The sequence below is a fragment of the Prionailurus viverrinus genome, chromosome B2 (genome assembly GCF_022837055.1).
Source record: "Prionailurus viverrinus isolate Anna chromosome B2, UM_Priviv_1.0, whole genome shotgun sequence".
In the NCBI taxonomy this organism is placed as follows: Eukaryota; Metazoa; Chordata; class Mammalia; order Carnivora; family Felidae; genus Prionailurus; species Prionailurus viverrinus.
Genome location: NC_062565.1, coordinates 63,871,982 through 63,894,294, shown reverse-complemented (window position 1 = coordinate 63,894,294; position 22,313 = coordinate 63,871,982). Strand labels below are relative to the sequence as shown.

Below are 22,313 nucleotides of genomic sequence, written 5' to 3'. Positions count from 1 at the left end.
AAATGAAGACTGGAATTCATTGATGAGGTCAGTGTGGAGGTGTAAAATCTAGGTATATATTGGGCAATCTAGTGGGTACTCTGAGAGTAGAGGAGCATTAAATGAGAGAGGGCATCAAGAAAGCTTTTAATAGCAGGTAGTATTTGAGTTTAACTTTAGAAGATGAAGAGAATTTGTTTTTGTTTTTTTTTTAAGTCTGTCCATTTATTTTGAGAAAGACAGAGTGTGTGTGTGCATGAGCAGGGGAGGAGCAGAGAGAGAGAATCCCAAACAGGCTCCATGCTGCTAGTGCAGAGCCCGACATGGAGCTCAAACTCACAAACCGTGAGATCATGCATGACCTGAGCTGAAACCAAGAGTCCAACACGCAACTGGACTGAGCCACCCAGGCGCCCTGAAGAGAATCAGTTCTAAAAAGATGAGTAAACACATGGTGTTACCACCATGGAATGGTGGTAGAAAAAACATGGGTGAGTGTAGCATAAAACATGTGTGGCATGACTAAAACAAAGGATATATCTGTGGGAAGAGCAGGATATGAAATCAGTAAAAGAATCAGGAACCAGATTATAAAGGATTTGATGCTGTAAGTCATGGAATTTAAAACTCATCCTGAAAGCCACAAGCCATCATGAAAAGATTTTTCAAACAGGAGCAATATGGCCTGATGTAATTTTCAGAAGGTAATTTTATCTAAAGAAGAAGTAAGACTAGGGAGAAAGGGGCACCGAGGAGGCAGAGTAACCAGTTTGGAGGCCATAGCAATAACTTCAGCAAGAGTGATGAAGGTTGAACTAAGAAAATAGCAAAGAAAAGAAAGTGAAGCCTCTATTAGTTACTAAGAAGGCTGAATGTTTCAGGGCTTAGTAACTAAGCAGATGTATGGGGAGAATGAGAAGGAGTCTAGAAGACAACTTCCAGGTTTTTGGTTGTGCAGACTGTGTTAGATGTAGAACTGAGAGAAGTTAATCTGAGGGGAAAGATGAGGTATCTAAAAATATTGCATTTGGGGCAACCATGAGACATCTAAGCAAATGTATTTATTTAGTAGGCAGCTGGACATGTAAGTCTAGAATACAGCCTAGAGGACTAAAGATACATACTTGAGTTACCAATGGTGAAGATGGATATGAAATGATGTTGTCAAAGAAGAATGTACAGAGTGAGAAGAGCATATGACAGAAGCTGGAGCCCAAGAACACCTATATTTAGGGGGCAAGGAGAGAAAAGGAATCTACGTCGGAAGCAAAGAGCCAACATGGAAGAAAATCAGGAAAGGCTGATAAAGACTGGGAGGTAGGAAAGTATTTCAAGAAGGAGGGTATTTTCAATAGTCACAAATGACAGCATGTTCAACTAAAAGAAAGAAAAGAGATACTTGGATATGGCAAGTTTCAATGGAGAAGTGAGGACAGAAATCAGATTATAATGGATTGAAGAGTGAAATAAAAGGTGAGGAAGTAGTGAAAGTAATTGTTTTCTTTTTTTATGAGGCTCAATTCTTATTAAAAAAGAGAAATACGGGTGCCTGGATGGCTCAATCGGTTAGGTGTCTGACTGGCTCAGGTCATAATCTTGCCATTCACGAGTGTGAGCCCTGCTTTGGGCTCTGTGCTGACAGCTCAGAGCCTGAAGCCTGCTTCAGATTCTGTGCCTCCCTCTCTCTCTGCCCCTCGCCTGCTTGCACTCTCTCTCTCTCTCTCTCTCTCTCTCTCTCAAAAATAAATAAAGATTAAAACAAATTAAAAAAAAAGAAATAGAACAATAGAATCAGTGATCAAAGGAGGTATCTATTATTATTAAAACTTAAGATGGGAGAAAACAAAATAACTTTATATGTTAAGGAATTAGTCACTGAAAGGAGAATGTTGAAAGACAGAGAGAAGGAATGGGTTCCAAAACAGAAAGGGAAATTATTCTTGCACCATAGACATATATCTTTTATTGAACTATAAGGAAAGCACAGGTGTGGTCATGTTTGTAGCTAAAAAGAAAGGAAGTAGGAAAATTCTTGCTTGATAGCCTTGACTCGCAGATAAAGTAGGAAAACAAAGTCATTTGTTGAAGTGAAGGTAGCAGTGGTAGTTAGAAGTTTGATGAAAAGAGGTAAAACCTGCAAAAGCTTCTAGGGAATGGTTAAGATGCTATTAGAGTTAACTAGATGGTAACTCCAAGGATCTACCGTGGTAGTGATTTGCAAGTCTGTATGATCCACTTTGGTAGAGCTCAACAAGCCAGGTAAAGAAACGGTAACACAGGTTGCTAGATGGCCATGATGGTAATACCTGGGGTAATAATGTATGCATGATAAAAATGATAAATCATGGGGTCTGGGATGGAACAGGAAGGGAGTGAACCATGAAGGACAGGGTAATTTAAGAATACTTAGTAGGGATCTTAAATAGTCTGAAAAGCAGATGAGAGTAAGGGAATGAGTGAGAAAGAGAATAGAATACTGTTGTCTCAGAATGGAAAATTGATTGAAATTTCAGGAGTGGAATGCAGCCATTAGTAGGGTTCCAAGTGGAGCGGAATGGAAGGTTACTATAGTTGAGAAAGCCTCTATTATGCTTGATGATCATCTAAAGGGTTGACTTAATCAAATTCCCAAAAATGATGCCAAGATTAGGTATATTAAGATCCAAGAAGAATATCTTCTCCCAAGTGTAATTCTCTATTTGTCAATGAACTCTTACTGGGGTTCTCACTGAATATGTGAGGAGTGACCAGGAGATCATTATATTAAAGATGACTAGGGGTGCCTGGGTGGCTCAATCGGTTAAGTGTCTGACATCGGCCTAGGTTATGATCTCGCAAATGGTGGGTTCGAGCCCCGTGTCGGGCTCTGTGCTGACAGCTCAGAGCCTGGAGTCTGCTTTGGATTCTGTGTCTCCCTCTCTCTCTGACTCTCCCCCACTCACGCTCTGTCTTTGGCTCTCAAAAATGAATAAACGTTAAAAAAAAAAAAAAGAAAAACGAAGATGACTAGAAGGTAGCAGAGCTTGGATGGTACAAATCCAAAGGAAAGTTTTATGACAATAGAGGAGTAATCATTGCAGTTTGAAAAGGAAAGCAAGAGGACTGCTTCCTCCCCTCTCAGTAGTACACAGTATATGAGAAACTGAGCTTCTCCTGTAGCAGGAGTTAGCAAGGAATGGCCTGTGGGATCTGGCCTGCTGCTTTTTCTTTTCTTTTTATTTGAAATAAAATTGTTGTTAATAAAATTGAAATAAAGTTGTTTTTGTTACTGTTTTGTTTTTTTTTTTTTAACACAGCCACACTCATTTATGTATTGTCTGTGTCTGTTTTTGTGCTACAATGCAACGGAGATCACATGGCCTGCAAAGCCAAAATATTTATCTGGCTCTTCAGAGAAAAAGTTTGCCAATATCTGCTCTACAACCAGAGGGAGTGGGGAAATGAGAGTAGGCTGGGGAAGTATCTAGTTTTCACTTATGTCTCCATTTTCTAAAGGAAATGGAGAGAGCATTCTTTGAAGAAGATAAACATTTGAGTCTGTTCCACTCAAATGGAGATTTCAAAGGACACAGTGGAAAAAAATATGGTAGGGAGACATGAGTGTGAGGGTGAGACAGGAAGAGATGGTAAAGTCAGAGGTAAGGTAATTTATAGACAGTGAGGATGGCAAAGTAGTAGTTGAGGACCTCAGGTTGTAAAAACCTGGAATGTAACGCAAGATAGGGACTATATTTGATAATCAGTTAATAAGAGATGAGTAACAAGATTCATCCAGTAGTAAGAATCTATAGAGGATATAATTATTAATAGTTTAGTTTCTGACATTTTCCAGAAGAGCTTTATAGCCATTGAATAGGAAGGTAGAAAAATATATGGCATTTAATAAAAAGGGTTAAAGACTGAGGTGGGGGCAGGAGGGCCAGGATATGCAGAGGCCTAGTTGCCAAACTGACTTATGATTAGTACTAAATTATAAATGTCAAAAAGTTAAGGATAATTTCGAAGTACCTGTGTTTACACAACACAAATACAATCCATTAAAATCAAACAACTATGTTATTAATTGCTTAGCTTTAATTAGGAGTCTATTTCATTATTAAAAAATTATAGTTGACTGGGGCACCTGGGTGGCTCAGTTGGTTAAGTGTCTGACTTCAGCTCAGGTCATGATCTCATGGCTTGTGAGTTTGAGCCCCGCGTCAGGCTCTGTGCTGATAGATCAGAGCCTGGAGCCTGCTTTAGCTTCCCTCTCTCTTTGCTCCTCCCTCTCTCTCTCAAAAATAAATTAACGTTAAAAAGTTACAGTTGACTGATACTTAATTTTTTAATTTTAATTTTTTAAATATTTATTTACTTTTGAGAAAGGGAGAGAGGCAGAGTGTGAGTGGCAGAGGGGCAGAGAGAGAGGGAGACACAGAATCTGAAGCAGGCTTCAGGCTCTGAGCCACCAGCACAGAGCCCGACATGGGGCTTGAACTCATGAACCATGAGATCATGACCTGAGCCGAAGTCAGAAACTTAACTGACTGAGCCACCCAAGCACGCCTGACTGATACTTTTTTAATCACCAGAAAGACATGTTGATAATTTATTTGCTAAAGGCTTATTTTAAATAGGTTTTCAAGTGAATATTTTCAAAACTCTTACTGTATACTTACCTGCTTTATTACTAAGCTTGTATAAGAAAGTTTGGCGGGGGTCTGAATGATCTCGACATGTCAGTTGTAAAAGAGAACCTGATTTTTTCCATTTCTGCATAAACCACAGACCTAGAGAGTTATAGATGACATGTGAGTAAAAGTGGAAATATAGGGTAACATATGTCAAGATTATTAATTTTAAAATACATTTCACTTCAAAAATGACATCTACCAAACTAGCATCTTCTTAGCTAATAACAAATATATTTGCAAAATATTTCCTTTTTCTGATAACAAATATAAACATATACATTTAACTATGGGTTAATGGTGGTTAACAGAGGGCTTGCTATTTCTAGCCTATTCAGTAATGAAATACATAATGGTTTAAGAAGAACAAATTTGGGAAAATTATACCTTTAGATATATTTGTTCAAATTCTAAAGAAGCAGAGATGGAAAAACTTCAAACACAGTAGTAGATCCAAATACTTAAGCACTGAATCTTCAGTCTAGAGATAAATATAGTTATGGAGGACTAATTGTATAAGGACTAACTCTTAGGATTAGCAATTGGTTAATGTTTTCTAGTAAGAGCTGATTATAATGAAGTTTCATATTTAATTGTATTTCTTTACAATGGTTACTTATCAGTAACCCATACTTAAATGCATCTTCCTCTTAAATTAAGTGAAACCCCAATCACTCTGGAATGGGTTTTCAAAACTGTGCAATATCAATTTCTACTTTTGTTACTTCTGATATTACAGAGGGGAACAGGGGAAGAAGAGAAAAAAAACTCTTTAACTGATTAAATTTGTAACTAAATTTTAGTGAAGAAATTCAAAATGCTGCATACTATTCACATTGGGTTCTAGTTTATGTTACTTACTGATTTCATCTTTTTCATGTCCTCTTTTTAAAATTATAAAAATCTACCACTATCCAAATCTATTTTGGATACCAGAGTTTGGAATGCGGCACAAGGAAAACAGTATGGTTTCTTTGTCAATGAAAGTAAAAGAGAAAATGGAAATAAGAGTTTCAAGGCTCAATGCAAAGAGACAAATGAAATCTAATTTATTCTCACAATGGGAATCAATAGCCTAAACTATAAAAACTACTTAAAAAATCCAAGGGAAGAACCAAACCAAACAAAAGGCAAAGCAAGTATCAGATTTTTCTTTTCTTTCTTTTTTTTGAGAGGGAGAAGGCACAAGTGAGCGAGGGGCAGAAAGAGAATCCCAGGAGGGGCAGAGAGGGGGAGAGAGAGAAAAGAGAGATAAACAGGGCTCACCCGAAGTGGGGCTCGAGGTCACCCAATGTGGGGCTCAAACTCATAACCTGAGCCGAAGTCCGATGCTTAACCGACTGAGACACCCAGGTGCCCCAAGTATCAGTTCTTTCTTAATGAAAATATTCATTCTAATCAAAATTGGGGTCTTAACTCTCATTTAATTTGTTCAAAAATTTTAGAATGTATTTTTTCATAATATCCCTTTTTTTGTTACAAAATCAGATTTAACATCCTACATTTAATATTTTATAACTTTATAATACCTTAAATACAGGTGTTTCCTTTTTATCTGCTCAACTAATGGAACGACAGAATAGCCTGTTTATAAGATAAACATTTATTGAAAATATTTAGATAGTTTAACTAAAAACAGTTAAAAATGCTTTTGTGACTTCTGACATATATCATCTCAATATAATATTCATTTTCTGAAATGACTTTTATCAGCTTGTTTCATGTGCATGACAAAGTAGAAAAATAGCTGTATCTTTTGTTTCATCAATTCCAAGTATGTGACATATCAGCTCTAAAATAAACACTAGAAAACATTAAATCCGTATTTAAATTTTCTCCCCATGCCGTATTTTTTATATTGAACAATAAAACTTTTTACCTGTATTAACAAGAGCACTGCTATTGTAGAGTGTACCAAGATGAGGTCCAGAAAGAGATAAAAAGGTATGAAGTTTGTTGAGGTAATATCTAAACCTTGGCCTTGTAAGCACTGAACGGATTATTAAATTGCCCAACGAATGTCCAATAAAGCTTTAAGAAAAAAAAAGACATTTCTCCCATAGTATTAATTTTAAAAAGAAATATTAACGCTAATATCACTATACACTGATGTGAAATACTAAGAATTTGGAAATTTCGAGAATGTTTTAAATTATGGTTTGATACTTTGAAATTATGTAACTTAAGTTTTGAAGATAAAAATGTGAGAATGTAGTAGAAAATTCCTATTATATAATTTAAATGTATATTCTGCAGAAACAAGATATTGCTTATCAGAAAATTTATATTCATAGTTTGTAAGTGCTTAGAAACAAATACATTTTAAAAGTAAACTACAGTTTGACTGGATGATAAATGGGCCTCCTTAACCACACATTGCAATTATTACTCATTAAGTCACGATTTAAAACAAAATAATGAAATTGTACCTATAAAGGATAACTTAGGAGAAATTACATATCTTTTTCATTTGTTCTCTGGTCTACACTCTAAAGTGGGAGAGTTCTTTGAGTACTTTCAAGGCACAGATAAAATATGTGTATTATCTTACTATAAATCTAAGATTATACCAAAAGAGTAACTAATATTTATAAAGCACCTCACTTTTATTAAGGAATAGTTTAAATCAAAAGAGCCTTTCTGCTTACCATCATTTTATAATAGATGGTATATTGATCCCTGGGAATAATAAGCAAGGAAAGAAGAGAGTTTGAAAGCTATCTTAAACTGGCTTATAGATACAGCTAGTGAGAAGCTCAGGATAAACTCCCCTCCCAAGGTGAAGTTCCTGAAGCTGTGGGGTGAGAGTTATGATGGTAACTAACAAGCCTCAATTAACCAGATAAGGCTTTTGAATAATGGTTGATTTTAATTGACAATCTAATCTAAAAGATGTAAGACTTTTGTGGATGAATGAAAAAACTAAAATATTATTTTCAAATGAATAAAAGGAATATAAGATCACTGTGTTAAATTTAGTAAACAAAAAGTTTACTAAACTTTTTGAGGCAGAATGATTAGTTTTGACTTTTTCTTTAAGTCCTACTATACTAGAACAAACAAACAAACATTTTTCTCTTTCCCATGTCTATCTACAATATCTGCTTAAATTATGAGACTTATATTGGCTGATCATCGTCTCTTGCTTGTGGAAAACAGACTTACAAAGTACAGTCATGAAATCTTGGAAGTATTTCTGTTGCTTCATTTGTTTGTATATATCCATTGCTCTATAATCTTTCTTATTGGTAACCACTTTATTGAGTGAGATATAATTCACGTAACATAAAATTCATTCATTTAAAATGTACAATTTAATAGTTTTAAGTGCATTAGCAGAGTTGTGCAACCACCACAAGAGATTTTTAGAACATTTTCAACACCTCAAAAAAATCCTATACCCTTTAGCTATTACCTCCCCATTTGCCATCTCCCCGAGCCCTAAGTAATCATTAATCTACTTTGGTCTCTGGTTTGCCAATTCTGGATTATTCATATAAATGGAAACATATAATGGTCTCTCCCTAAAGTTTAAAAATTTTTTCTTTTCTCTTTAAATTGGATAAACTGAATTGTCTCCTATATTTCATAATAGTGCAACAAAACTACTACAAATTCTGTAATTTTTCTATAATTCACAGACATAAAAATGTTATACAATATTACAGAATATGATAAAAGTTACCTTATTTTTGAGACTGTTAGACTATATATCTGAATATACTGTATTATTTCATCTAGAAGGCGATCAGTCATGCTATCAAAATCAGCAAAAGTATCATTCTAAACAAAGGAAAACAGACATATTATATATTGAATATGAATAATCACATGAAAAACTGAATATAAACATTTTTAATTTAGGTATTAAAATATGGTTAAGATCAATGTTTTTTAGAGAAGCTGGTGAATAATATTCATTATATTAAAATGAGCAAGAGTAAATTTCTAGGAAAAGAAAAGATTCAGTGTTCTTAATAACACTTGCTTCATTAGGTTGGTTGTTTAGCCCACCATCCACATTTAACATAAGGTTATTTACAATGGTTTAAGTAATAAAATTTTTGCATAGAAATGTGAAATTCTAGAAATTTTGTGCATGTGAAGAGCTCACAAGTCACACTGTAAGTGATTTCAATTTCCTTGTGATACGTATTAATGTTAAATTTCATACAAATCAGAAAAGTTATTTCTAGTTGTAACAGACATTTTGTAGTAAGCAAATATTTAGGTAGAAAGCAATACAAAAATCTTTGTTTCCACTGGAAACACTGCTATAATACTGTACCTGATTTCTCTCAGACATAAGAAAATCAATTCTTCCCCCAGGCAGTCCAAGTTCAATGTAAGTTTTTACTAATCGGAGATCTGCACTGTTACCTAGAAAATGAAGACAATGAAAAATTATGTCTAAAGGATGAGATAAAGCAAAAGGTATAAAGTATATCATCATATATTTGAAGACCAATATATATCTGTCTTTAAATATATGATGTCTGCCAGTTTTGAACAGACAAAGCACTCTGAAATAGAGTCCTCAATTTTCATTTCAAAGCTGATTTCCATTAGCCAGACAATGTCTTTCACACCTGGTTTCTTAGGAGTTTTGGTCACACTGATGCTTTCACTTTCCTATCGGACGGTGTATTTATTATACTGTTAGCTTTGGAGATTGCTGAACGTGGTTGCTGTGAATGACTGACGGAAGTACTCCTTCCATCACTATTATAGTTGATCATTTAACAAACCTTGAACGTGTTTCAGATTTAATCTGTTCACTTCCTTTGGCGGTATTGCAACAGTTAAGTAGAAATAAAATTCCATTTACATAATCTAAGAGAGTTTATTTTAATTACTAACTTAAAAGATATCTATAAATATAGAATACTTATTAGATATAATACATAACATAAAAATAATTATTGCTTTTAAAAATTAGTGGCTTTTTGGTTACTTCCTTCAGTTTAATTAGCAATGTAAAGATGTTCCCGATTATTGGATTTCTACTTTACCCTCCCAATATTTTTATCTTTTAGATATTTCAAGCATTGATAGAGATAACTGTTTTATTCCTGATTTTACAAGGAATACTACTAGTGTTTCACTACAAAGTATATGTTTTCCACTGGCTGAGAATATATATGCTTAATCATATTAATAAATCAGATTAATGCTTTTTAAAACTTAAGGTTTGGTGCTTAGTGGTCAAAACTGGGAATGGACATTGAATTTTATCAATAGTTTCTTACTTGATTTGCTGATGTAGTTATATTTTACTAATAAATTTCCTTTATTATTAAGTAAATTTCCTTATAGGTACTTATCTTTGCATTCTGGGAATTAAATCCTAGTTGTTGTAGTGACTTAATGTATTGATTCTACTTACTAGATATTTTGGGGGACATATAAAAATTTTTCTTACTCATTTACTTACCTGTTTATTTCCACAACATTGCTAGAGTGTTATTAAATCATTATTAAATTTATGTCAGATAGGTCTGCTTCTCTTTGGGGTGTGGGTTTGACATCTTTTCCAGATTTAGTAACAAGGTTAGGTTAACTTCAAGGAATAAAATAAGCTGCATTCCATTTTTTTTCCTATTATTCTGGAATAATTTATGTAATAGGGGGTAATGTGTTTCATAAAAATTTCAAAGAAGAATTTTCCAGAGAGTCTACTGGGCCAAGAAGTCTTTCTTGGGCAATAATCCTTTGAAAATTTTATTCCGGGGGCTGGCGGGGGTGGGAGGTCAGTATTGGAGATACTTTATTTCTTGAGAGTTAAGTTTTGCTTTTTTTTAAAGAAAAATCTTCAATTTCGTGAATATTTACTAGCTTAGACCTGTGTTTAGTATTTTTATAATTTACAAAATCTTTCCTCAATTTGTTCTTACAGAATATTATAGCACAGTAATAATCTGCTAGTCTAGAAATATTTGGCATTTTCTAACATAGTTCCTAATCTAGGGGAAAAAGTCTGTTCAGTAACCAAAATAGCTGCCATAAAACTATAGCACTATATTTAGAATTTAAATTATACCTAGTTAGTGAATCTTTAATTCTTAGGTATTGATTTTTCTAGTTCATAAGGCTTAAAGCATCAGGCTAAAGGGGCACTAGGAAGACTATCAAAGGGAGACAAAATGACTGCCATGAGGTGACTGCTGACAAAACGAACAACAGAAGATAGAAAAATCCAAAGTTAAAATAAATAAGTTGTTGGTACATGGATAGAATGTTGGTACAGTTCCATGGAAAATTTATTTAAAAGTTAATCTAATACTATGCAAAGTTAAACATATTTGTCTTAGAATGTATTTAAGATTCAAATAATTTAAGCAATTTAAAATATTTTCCAATTCAAAGATTAAATAAAAACCAAATGAAATCTATTAGGAAAATATATTGAGTTGCCATGGGTTATATCAAATAGATATTACCTACCATCTAACCCATGCACACAGACAATAAGATGTACTCCATCTTCAGAACCATCCTCTTCTTCCATGCTAAAATAAGGGACTGAGGATGCCAACAGAGGGATATCACTGTACATGAACCCAGGGAGTTTAAGTTGCTTCAATTCTTCTTTTGCCTGAAGGAAGCTGAACAAAATATAATAAGAGATACTCTTTACTAAGTATCATATTCAGTTTTTAGAGCCAAAAAGACAGTATGCTGAATTTAGGGAACTATAAGAAGAAACCCAGCAGATATTGGGGTTTAAAATAATCAAAATATTTGGGATCGCCTAAATAATTTAGAAATCAGAGAGTAATTTTCTTTGCTATTTTTAGTACATATTCTGCTAAGATACAATGAATGCTTTAAACTTGAAATCAACTAAGAAAATATTAAGAGTGAAGTTATGCTTCCTACCAAATTTTATATTGTGTAGAAAAGCTGGGAGAAGTACCAGAAAGATGACAATCTGATGCTTATTCTGTAATCAAAGCTTATCCTCTTTGCTTCTTTTCAATTTTATTTAAATGTATACTGAGGAGCTGTTCTACAAGTTAACAGGAAGAATGGTAGTTATAACACTTAGATTATTTATATTTTTCCTTTAAAAATACCAATAAAAAGGAACAGAACCAAGAGGGGGATGTGACTAAATATAATTAGTGGTATATACTCATTTTGAATGAGTGATAAATCTAATCAACTTAGGAACTGCAAACATCAAAAAGTATTAACTAAAATAGTTAATTGTTAAAATAATATTATATCATTTGGACTGAGAAGAAGCTGATGAACCCTACTAAACTGAGCAGGATACACTGGATGAAGACATAAAGTGTTTTCATTAATGACTCAGAAAAATTTGAGGTACCCAGAAGGTGATATAACCTTCAGTGTTACAATTCTTTAACAGATCATACCACCTCCCTTGTTTCACTAGCTTTGGCAGTATTTATCTTAATTATATATATAAATCTGAATAATCTGGGAACTTGGAAAATCTATTGTAGACATGTCCAGACCTTTTACTCCAGGGATTATAATTCCAACTGGAATAAGGCAGCAGAGTATTTTGAGAACTAGTGCCATGTTAGTAAACTTATATCCTCAAATTTTTCTGAATACTTTACTGCTCCACGAAATCTCAAGTCTGGAAACCACGGACTTAGCTGAGATAATCTGGGTCTGGTAGGTTTAGGAAGTTTCTACTAACCTTTTGTTCATTATCTAATATTGCCCTTATTTGCTAGATGCACTTATAAAATCTATGCTGTCTGGAAGTTAGTGGGGGAGAAATGAGGTACTGATGAAAGAAAGAGTTTTAACCCCAATTATTCCATACATCTGGCATATAACTACCAATGGAAAATGTATCAAAAATGTCTAGCCCACAGAACAGGACAATCATATGGAGAACTACATGTCTTCTGTCACAGAGTATACGGAGTTCATGTCTCCATTTTAGATAGTTAATCAAAGAAGGACTTTCCGTATTACAGAAACCAGAGAACATGAAATATATATGTTATCAGAGACATACATATATATGTTCTATACGTATATTTAGTAGCACATGCCATTGTGCTCTATTACTTACGCTTGTATTTGAGGTTTTGGTGAGTTGTCATACCAGGAAACTGATGAAGTCAAGTTGTAAGAAGTGCTGCTTGGCTGTTTTGTAATGGCATCAAATTTACTTTTCGAAGAATACTTAACACTACAAGGAGACTCTCGTGGTGCAGATGGGAAGGACAAACAACCAGAAGTACAGACAGCAGGCATATTTATACCATCTTTTAGATAATCACTGTTTAGTTTTTCAGATTTTATAAGTCTTTCTTCTTCTAGTGCATCTCTGTTTGTATAGTGAGCATTTACTTTTTCATCCAAAGCTGAATAATCTGTTTCTTCATAATACCCATTTTGAACCATTTGCTGATCCTGTTCTTCCTCCTCATCCTCTTTACCCTGTTCCTGATGAAGATTACTAATTTCTTTTTCAGAAGTTTTCTTCTGAGGGCTAACTGAGTTGCTATAGCTAACAGCACATGTGTCAGAAATATCCGTACTGCTGTGAGAGCCAAAATAATTTTCCACAAGCCCTTGTTTAACCATATCAGGACTGGCTGAAAAAGGATCACTTGTACCCAGGTGAGTTTCATTTTTAACTGTTTGGGCTTCTGAATTTATTTGTTTGAGATTTAAGGTATCATCATTTTTTCTTTTTACAGTTTCATCTTTTCTAACTTCTGTATTAGTAGAAATGAAACCTGAAACGACACAAGGGGCACCTACACAAACCAGTGTTGAATTTAATGTAATTGCTGTCCCTGCAGAGTTATTAGATTTATCAGGACTCTGGGAGTCTTTACACATAGTGTCCAAGTTAGGTTTGGAGCTGCAACTACTTTTCACATCACAGGAAGTATCTTCATCTGAAAAAACAAATTGTAAAGGGTCTTTAGTGCTTGAATTTATGGAATGTATTGCTATAGTTTCATTGTCCAAATGCCCTGAAAATATGACACTCTGCTGTTGCAAAATAATACTGGACTTTTTACTATCGTCACATTTTGGCAAGTCAACTGTTCCTACGTTTAATACACTTTTGCTATCACTTAGGTGGCATTCAGGCACAACAGGTTTCTTAGAATTTTCATCAGGTGACAGTTCATCATCAGAAGGTAGAGAGTTTATGGATGTCAAAGATGACTGTATTTCACTTAAAGCACTTGTACTCTCAGTACAATGACTTCCTAATGAAAATTTTACATTATAATCAGGTTTCATCAAAACTTGAGGAAATAATCTTTCGTTATTGTAAGGACCTTGCCCTTGCACAGTTTCAAATACGTCAGGATTTGGATGTGTTGCAAAAGAACTTGGTTCACTTTCAACACCTGAATCTGAAAATCTAGATGAGGCATATGTGGCATTAATATCTGGTAACTTAATTGTATCTCCACTTACTACAACATGGTATTCTTTTGTAGAAGAAGCAGGTTGGTTACTTCTTAACTTAGCTAATGATTCTCCAATAGAATGGCACTTTGCATCCTGCACAGCTTCCTTTTCAAGTGTTATTTCTATAGATTTAGATTTACCATTAGATTCTAAGGACTCAAAGTTGGGTAGGTGTAAATTATCCACAAATAGTTCATCTGGTCGAAGCTCTGTCCAAGGTCCTATTTTAACAGTTATTTTCTCTCCACTGAAAGGATCCTTATTACAGGGCTTCACTTCAATTGTTCTGACTCCTGAAGATGGGGCTGTTTGATGATCAGGGCAATCGTCAGATGAACTTCTAGATGTCACATTGTGTTCCACTTGTGTAATTTCACTATCGTCCTGGGAGATATCAAGTTTACCTGAAATGGACAAATTTGCACAAAGATTTAGGCTGCCAGAGCTCAAAGGATCAAACAGGTCTGGTTGCATATTTTCAATGTCTGGAGACTTTTGTTCAGTTCTCTCTGTATTAGTTGGCAAAAAGCTAGCTTCCTTTTGACTTGTCTGTCTGATGTAGGTCTTTAGGTCAAAATTATATCCACATATGGTGGGATCCAGACCTTCCTTCTGACTATGTGAAGGATTGCCTTCAAAGCATTTAAAGAGATCATTTGATGCTGTACTTTTCAAGCATTTGTAGCCTACCAAAACCACAGAATCCTTAGAGTTCTGTTTTATTAATTTTTTTGTGTTTTCAGGTTTCATTGTTTTCATGAGCTTAGTAACCTTAACCTTGGATTTATTCGATTCTTCGTTCTTTCCTTTTAGAGATTTTGTTAGCTGCTTTTCACCTTCTGTATACCAAAAACTGGAGGCACCAGCAGGTTTGACTTTCAACTCTGGGCTAGAAAGTCCAGCTATAGAGCTTTCTTCAGTCTCATATTTATCCATTCTATTGGACTCTGATCTCTGAAGATTCTGAATTCCCATCCAGGGTGCATCTAAGTCTTTTATCCAAAGAAAAAAAGATTCATATTTAAAACAACGTGTACGAACTCACATGATTTAAGACTACGTTTACTGACTATAACCTTCTAATAACCTCAAAGATAAATAAAACGAGAGGGGGAAAAAGGGTCCCACAGCAAGGAATGGTATTATATATCTTACGAAGAATATACTGAAAATGACACACACAACTTAGATAGTTTAGATTATACTTACCTTCAATAACTGAATCTAAATACCTATCTTCAAAGATTATAGGTAATGAATTGAGATCTCCATCTAGTTCACTACATTCAATAGGTAGAGGTGGAAGAGAACTGCAGAAGGAAGTATTTTTGATAGCGGTGCACATCTGTAGATGACTCTGAGCACTGAAAAATATTTCTTTAAGTCAGAGTGTAATTAAAAAATATCATACTCAATTCCACTTTATAGACACCACCCTTTCTCTCACCATTCTCATCTGGCCCTTTCCTAAAGATATAACCTCCTAATGAAAGAGCTCTGTAGTCAGAGATAGAAACTGGTACAGTGAACATTATGGTTTGTTGACAATTATGGACTTACAAAATTATGGTTTGTTGATAAACTATTTAATTTCTATTATGTTCTTCTATATTTTTAAATGTTATTTCAAAATTTTATCTCTGCTTGATGTGCAAATTTACTGATTTGCTGAGAATAGCATACAGGAGAAATGTCAAAAGCTCAAATGTCTACTAATAACTTGATAATACTATTGAAAAAAATGTATTCCACGGCTACTGCTATACTTAACATATGTTTGTGAATATAATTAATAACTATTAAAAACAAGGTGTTTAACTTTGAATACAAAATGCTTTTTTAAAAACCTTTTCTTATGGAAAATTTCAAACATATCAAAGTAAATAGAATAGTATAATAAACCCTGTCACTCAACTTCAGCAATTAACATTTTGCTTTTCTTGTCTATATACCTGCACTCACTGCCGACCCCCATACTCCATTATTATAGTTTTTATGAGGTATAACTCACACGCTTTGAAATATACAAATCTTAGCTGTATGATTTTGACAAAGGGATACACAATACAGAATATTTCTATCTACTCTGAGAGTTCTCTCATGTCTTTCTAGTCAAACACCTAGCCCAAGTCAACAAGACAACCACTGTTCTGACTTTTTTCACCTTAGTTTTTGCTTGTTCCATATTTACTCTTTATGTCTGACTTCTTCACTCAGCGTAATGTCCTCAAAATATTCTTTAAAGCCAAAGAAAATCAGATCTAAATATACTCAGTAGGAAAAATGAAAGGCATCTATTCTGGATATTTTAGCTGTAGATCATTTTCATAAAAAAAGGCAGTGTCAGACCACTTGTGAAAATCTGTAATTTATATATTACAGATGTTAAGAGATTCTTACCTGCAAATATAAAGATATAAGATGGAAAAATGGAAGGCTGGAGCCAGAGCTGTTTAGGACTACCAAGATTATAATAGGTCTGATATGGGAGCGATGAGAATAGGGCATATGCTTCTTTATGTAAGGTATGGGTCTTTGGTAAAGTTATTCATAGAATTAAACCAAATTTCTTTAAATAGGGAATTTCTGAACTTTAAATTCTAATTTCTTCTATTGTAAATACCATATATTTGGTGTGAAAAACTTTGAGACAGAGATCTCAAGAGGAGGTATAATCCTTTAAACTATGGGTCTGTGCTACTCACTGAAGTTCCTGGTATGCAATGGCTGCTTCTCTTGGATGTTCAAAACAGAAGAATGCTTCAGAAAATCTGCGTACCTGAAAAAAATCCAAAAGGGTATATGAATAAAATGGCATGATTTACAAGGTCAATCAATGGTAGAAAAAGAAACTTCCCTCCATTAGGCCTTCTATAACCACCCCTATACAAGAATTAATTTCCCTCCTCAATGTTGCTAAAGTACTGTATTTTGGTACTGCATGAAATAAGAGAAACAATAAAATGTAGAGTGAGAAGTTTAGGTTTACATTATGGATCCATGATCTATCCTCCTCGAAGACAAAGATTTAGTTTGTCTTATTCACCATTAGATCCCAGTACCAAGAACAGTGTCCAACACATGGAAAAAAAAAATCAAAGAATCAGCCAGCACTTACACCATACTATATGCCAATTATGCAAGTATATGCTGAACAATAGCCAGATGAACTAACTGACCAACTTACTGGCATTGTGACTCCAGGACATTTCACCTTTGAGCTTCAGATGACTCATTTTCAAATTTCTCCTAATACCCTGTTCTACATTTAAGGTTATTGTGAAGAATAAACAAGGTAACATGTGACAGCAGTTTGTGGTCTGGTAAGTGTATATAAATAAAAGCTATTATAACTGCCATTATAACATTTATCATATTTTTCCTTAAAATACTTAGTATACATGAATTGTCTCTGCTACCAATGTGTAGTGTTCTTTAGAGTATGAACTATGTTTTGATGACCTTTTCTTTTGTTGTTGTTGTTTTGTTTTTTTTTTGTTTTTGTTTTGATGATCTTGGTTACCTCCAAACATTTATCTTGGTATGTTTTAGAAGTACTTGGCAAATGTTGGTCGAATCTAGCTGAATACTTCCTTCATCATTGTTGTATTTAGACCCTTTCATTTCTAATTGTTCAAGAAAAGGCTCTATCAGCTATCAGAGGAATATGAAGCAATAGTAAAGAGATGGAAAAGATGTTTTGTTTGGAAGGTACAGGGAAGAGAGACAAATTACAATACATCCTGAGATTATATTATAGCTAAGATTCTTTTCTAAAAGGGAATATGATTTAAGGTTCTTTGATTTTCAACATAAAGTAAAATGGAGATATATTTTACTTGTCATCAACACTTAGCCAGCTAAATTTCTGACTTACTAAACTTGCTTCTGTAAGTAGATGAGACTGGGTCTTTAGAGGAAGAAGTCAGGGAGGGAGTTAAGGAGAGATGGATGTGAGGCATCTGTAAGAAGAATGTGGTTTGTGTTTTTACTTTCAGATACTGTCCAATTGTTTCTTCTTTCTCTCCAACACTAAGGGAAAGATGAAGAAAGGGTTCAGCCTGCCTGTCTATCTATGAGAGATGTTTTCCCCTGAGGGTTGTAAAATGTGAAGAAATGCAGCTTGAAGCTATCTGGATTCCTGCAGTTGTTGCTGGGCCTACAAAACTGGCTGGTTGGTTTTCCTTCTCTCCTTATCTACTCTGATCTGACAATAATAACTATCATTTCTTGATAGCATTCTACCTACCAGGCTCCATGCTAAGCATTTCATTTTCACTCTGTTATTTAAACCATAAAAAACCCTATGAAGTGAGTATGTCTTCATTTAATAAGTGAGGAAACAGGGACAAAGAGGGAATTACTTGGCCAAGATAACATAGCTACTCATTGATAAATATGGGATTCAAATAAAGATTTAAGAAATTCCAGATCTTTGCTTCAAACCACTTATCTCTTCCCTTCTACACAAAGACTCCCTATTAAGAGAAAGCCTTTCCTTCCCTCCATGTACCCACACAAAATTCTTTATCTAATTTTCCCCTGCCATAATTTTCTGCTATGGCAATGTGTAATAAATAACTCTATTCAATGTACTGTGTGGCTAGAACTAAGGTATGACTACCACCTGATGGCAGCACTACTTAATTTGGGGCAAAAGATATACATAGAAAAATATTAAATTTACAAATTCAAACCTAGGATAAGTAATATATATTTACTACTTTGGTATATATGCTTGTAACACAAATTTTGTGTATGTACCCTAATTTTAAAAAATTCACTTAGTTGGCAATATCAACTATTTAAAATTTAGCAAACAGCTAGGATGTTAAAAAAAGCTTCTCAACGTTCAAAATGGGTATTTATCAATGTTTTACAGAACTAAGTGTTAATGTATCGGTGTTCACTCTAACATGCTGCTTAAATTGCTAAATAATATTTATTACAGCATAAATTTATAACAAATTTATTATAGTATAATAATATATTACAAATAGCATTTGTATAAAATGACTAGCATATAAAATCACAGTATTTATTATAATACTTATAATAAATAACATGTATTATTAACATAATTATAATACATTAATAATATATTTATGATAATAATTTTATACATGCCTATCCAGGTAATATTTGAATCTTGAATGCAGGATTGCAGGATTTAAATATCAGATAGATCATATTACCTATGTTACCTTGAAGAAAACAGTCACCTCACACATGTTTACTAAACAAAAATTCTTTAATTTTTTTTTTTTTTTTAACATTTATTCACCTTTGAGAGACACATAGAGCACAAGTGGGGAGGGGCAGAGAGAGAGGGAGACACAGAATCCGAAGCAGGCTCCAGGCTCTAAGCTGTCAGCACAGAGCCCAATGCGGGGCCCAAACCCATGAAACGTGAGATCATGACCTGAGCTGAAGTCAGATGCTCAACCAACTGAGCCACCCAGGTGCCCCAAATTCTTAAGACTGTACTCATAGTAGGATACTTTAAAGATCCCTTTATGCACAATGCTGATTTATGGTCACTACCAGATATAACTTAACTGGTTTATGTACTTTTCTTTTTTTTTTTTAAATATTGATTTATTTTGAGAGAGAGAGAGAGAGAGAGAGCAGGGGAGAGGTAAAGGGGGGCAGGGAGGGGGGGGGGGGAGAGAGAGAGAGAGAGAGAGAGAGAGAAAGAGAGAGAGAGAATGAATCCCAAGCAGGCTCTGTGCAGTCAGTGCAGAGCCTGATGCAGGGCTCGAACCCATGAACCATGATATCATGACCTGAACTGAAACCAAGAGAGTCAGTCACTTAACTGGCTGAGCCACCCAGGCGCCCCAAGTTATTTACTTTTCAATCCACAGCATATGAAAAAAGCAAATGAGACAAAGGAAAAAGGAGAACAGAATATACATAAATGTACATAAGTATACTAGGCAGTTATGAGAGCTTGATACTGAAACAAAAAGGCCCTGCTTTAAAAGCATAAAACATAAACCTACAACATTCCCATAAAAAGCAGACAAAATAAATTAAAATTAATATAATTTGGAACCCTTTAATGGAGGATCTAACATACAAACAATTTCATTGTATTCATTCATTCATTCATTTTTAATGTTTATTTTTTGAAAGAGAGAGTGACAGAGAGACAGAGAGAGATGGAGTGTGAGTGGGGGAGGGGCAGAGAGACAGGGAGACACAGAATTAGAAGCAGGCTCCAGCACAGAGCCAGATGTGGGGCTCGAGGGGCTCGAACCCACAAACTGTGAGATCATGACCTGAGTTGAAGTCGGACACTTAACCGTGAGCCACCCAGGCGCCTCTAGACATTTTTAATAGCATGAAACACCGGTGTATTAAACCCTTGAGCACACAATGTAAACCAAAATCTGAGCAAGATTTTTTTAAAATAAAAATTTACCAGCTGATTTTAAATTTACATAAAAATGCAAGGGATCTGAAAGAGAACAATCTGAAAGAGAAGAAAAACAAAATTGGAGAATGTACAACTACAAGACAATCAAGTTAGGGTGGTATTCATATAAAGATATGTAAGAGATCAATGAAACAGAAAAGAAGGCCAAGAAATAGATTCAACTTATCAGTCAACTGAGTCTCAACAAAGATGCTAAGGCAATTCAATAAAAGAAAGTCTTTTCGGGGAACCAGCTCGTTGAGTGACTGACTTCAGCTTAGGTCATGATCTTTTGGTTCCTGAGTTGGAGCCTTGCATTGAGGCTGCTGTCAGCCTGTCAGTGCAGAGCTGGCCTCAGATCCTCTGTCTCCCTCTCTCTGCCCCTCCCCTGCTTGCGCTCTCCCCAAAACAAACAAACAAACAGACAGACAGACAGAAGGGCTTTTCAAATAATGGTGCTAGAATTGTAAATGGAATTGTTTTCTTAATTTCTCTTTCTGCTATTTTGCTATTAGTGTATGGAGATGCAATAGATTTCTCTATATTAATTTTTGTCTCCTGTGATTTTACTGAATTCATTTATTACTTATAATAGTTTTTTGGTAGAAAAACTCTTTAGAGTTTTCTTTAAAAAAATTTTTTTTTTTTTTTTTTTTTTTTTACATCTATTCACTTCTGAGAGACAGAGTGTGAGCAAGGGAGAGACAGAGAGAGGAAGACACAGAATCCGAAGCAGACTCCAGGCTCGGAGCTGTCAGCACAGAGCCCAACGCGGGGCTCAAACCCATAAACCATGAGATCACGAACTGAGCCAAAGTTGGACGCTCAACTGACTGAGCCGCTGAGGGGACCCTACAGTTTTCTTTATATATTATTATGTCATTGGCAAACAGTGACAGATTTACTTCTTCACTACCACTTTGAATGCCTTTTATTTCCTTTTCTTGTCTGATAGTTATGGCCAGGACTTCCTGTATGATGTTTAATAAAAATGGGGAGAGTTGATATCCTTGTCTTGTTCCTGATCATAGAGGAAAAGCTTTCAGTTTTTCACTACTCAGTATGATATTAGCTGTGTTTTTAATATGTCACCTTTATTATGTTAAGGTATGTTCTCTCTAACCCACTTTGTTGAGAGTTTTCATCATGCATGGATGTTATATTTTGTTAAATGCTTTTTCTATGTCTGTCAAGATTATTTGGTTTTTATCCTCTGTCTTGTTAAAGTGATATATCACACTGATTGACTTATGAATATTCAACCATTCTTGCATCCCTGGAATAAATCCCAGGGACAGCAGTGACTGATACTGTTAGTGTATTGTTAAATTTGGTTTGCTAATATTTTGCTGAGGATTTTTGCAAGTATGTTCTTTAGGAATACTGGCCTTTAGTTTTCTTTCTTTATATGTCTTTGGTTTTGGTATCAGAGTAATACTGGCCTCACAGAAGGAGTCTGGAAGTTCTTCTATTTTCTGGAATAGTTGGAGAAAAATAGGTATTAACTCTGTGTTAGATTTGTGATAGAATTCCTGTGAAGCTTGGACTTTTATTTGTTGGGGGTTTTTTAATTACTGATTCAATTTCATTACTACTGATGGATCTGTTCAAATTTTCTATTTCTTCCTGATTCAGTTATGGAAAATTCTAAGAATTTACCCATTTCTTTTAGGTTGTCCAATTTGTTGGCATATAGTTTTTCATAGTTCTGTTATAATCCTTTGTATTTCTATGGAATTGGTTGTTATTTTTCCTGTTTCATTTCTGATTTTATTTACTTGAGTCCTTTTTTCTTTATGAGTCTAGCTAAAGGTTTA

General features: G+C 34.5%; 1 protein-coding gene across 9 annotated transcripts in view; it reads right to left on the bottom strand.

Moving 5' to 3' along the window:
* FAM135A (family with sequence similarity 135 member A) overlaps positions 1–22,313 on the bottom strand; it is a 119,954-nt gene that overhangs the window by 8,173 nt on the left and 89,468 nt on the right. For 6 of the 9 annotated variants that reach the window (XM_047859525.1, XM_047859529.1, XM_047859527.1 and 3 more), the window contains 8 exons: positions 16,781–16,854; positions 15,285–15,439; positions 12,709–15,067; positions 11,094–11,254; positions 8,938–9,029; positions 8,335–8,432; positions 6,529–6,680; positions 4,638–4,748 (listed from right to left, as the gene is read on the bottom strand). In XM_047859525.1, the coding sequence (XP_047715481.1) occupies positions 4,638–4,748; positions 6,529–6,680; positions 8,335–8,432; positions 8,938–9,029; positions 11,094–11,254; positions 12,709–15,067; positions 15,285–15,439; positions 16,781–16,854 (3,202 nt within the window). The remainder of the gene's footprint in view (positions 1–4,637; positions 4,749–6,528; positions 6,681–8,334; positions 8,433–8,937; positions 9,030–11,093; positions 11,255–12,708; positions 15,068–15,284; positions 15,440–16,780; positions 16,855–22,313) is intronic. The other 3 variants (XM_047859531.1, XM_047859533.1, XM_047859530.1) reach the window with 3 other exon arrangements.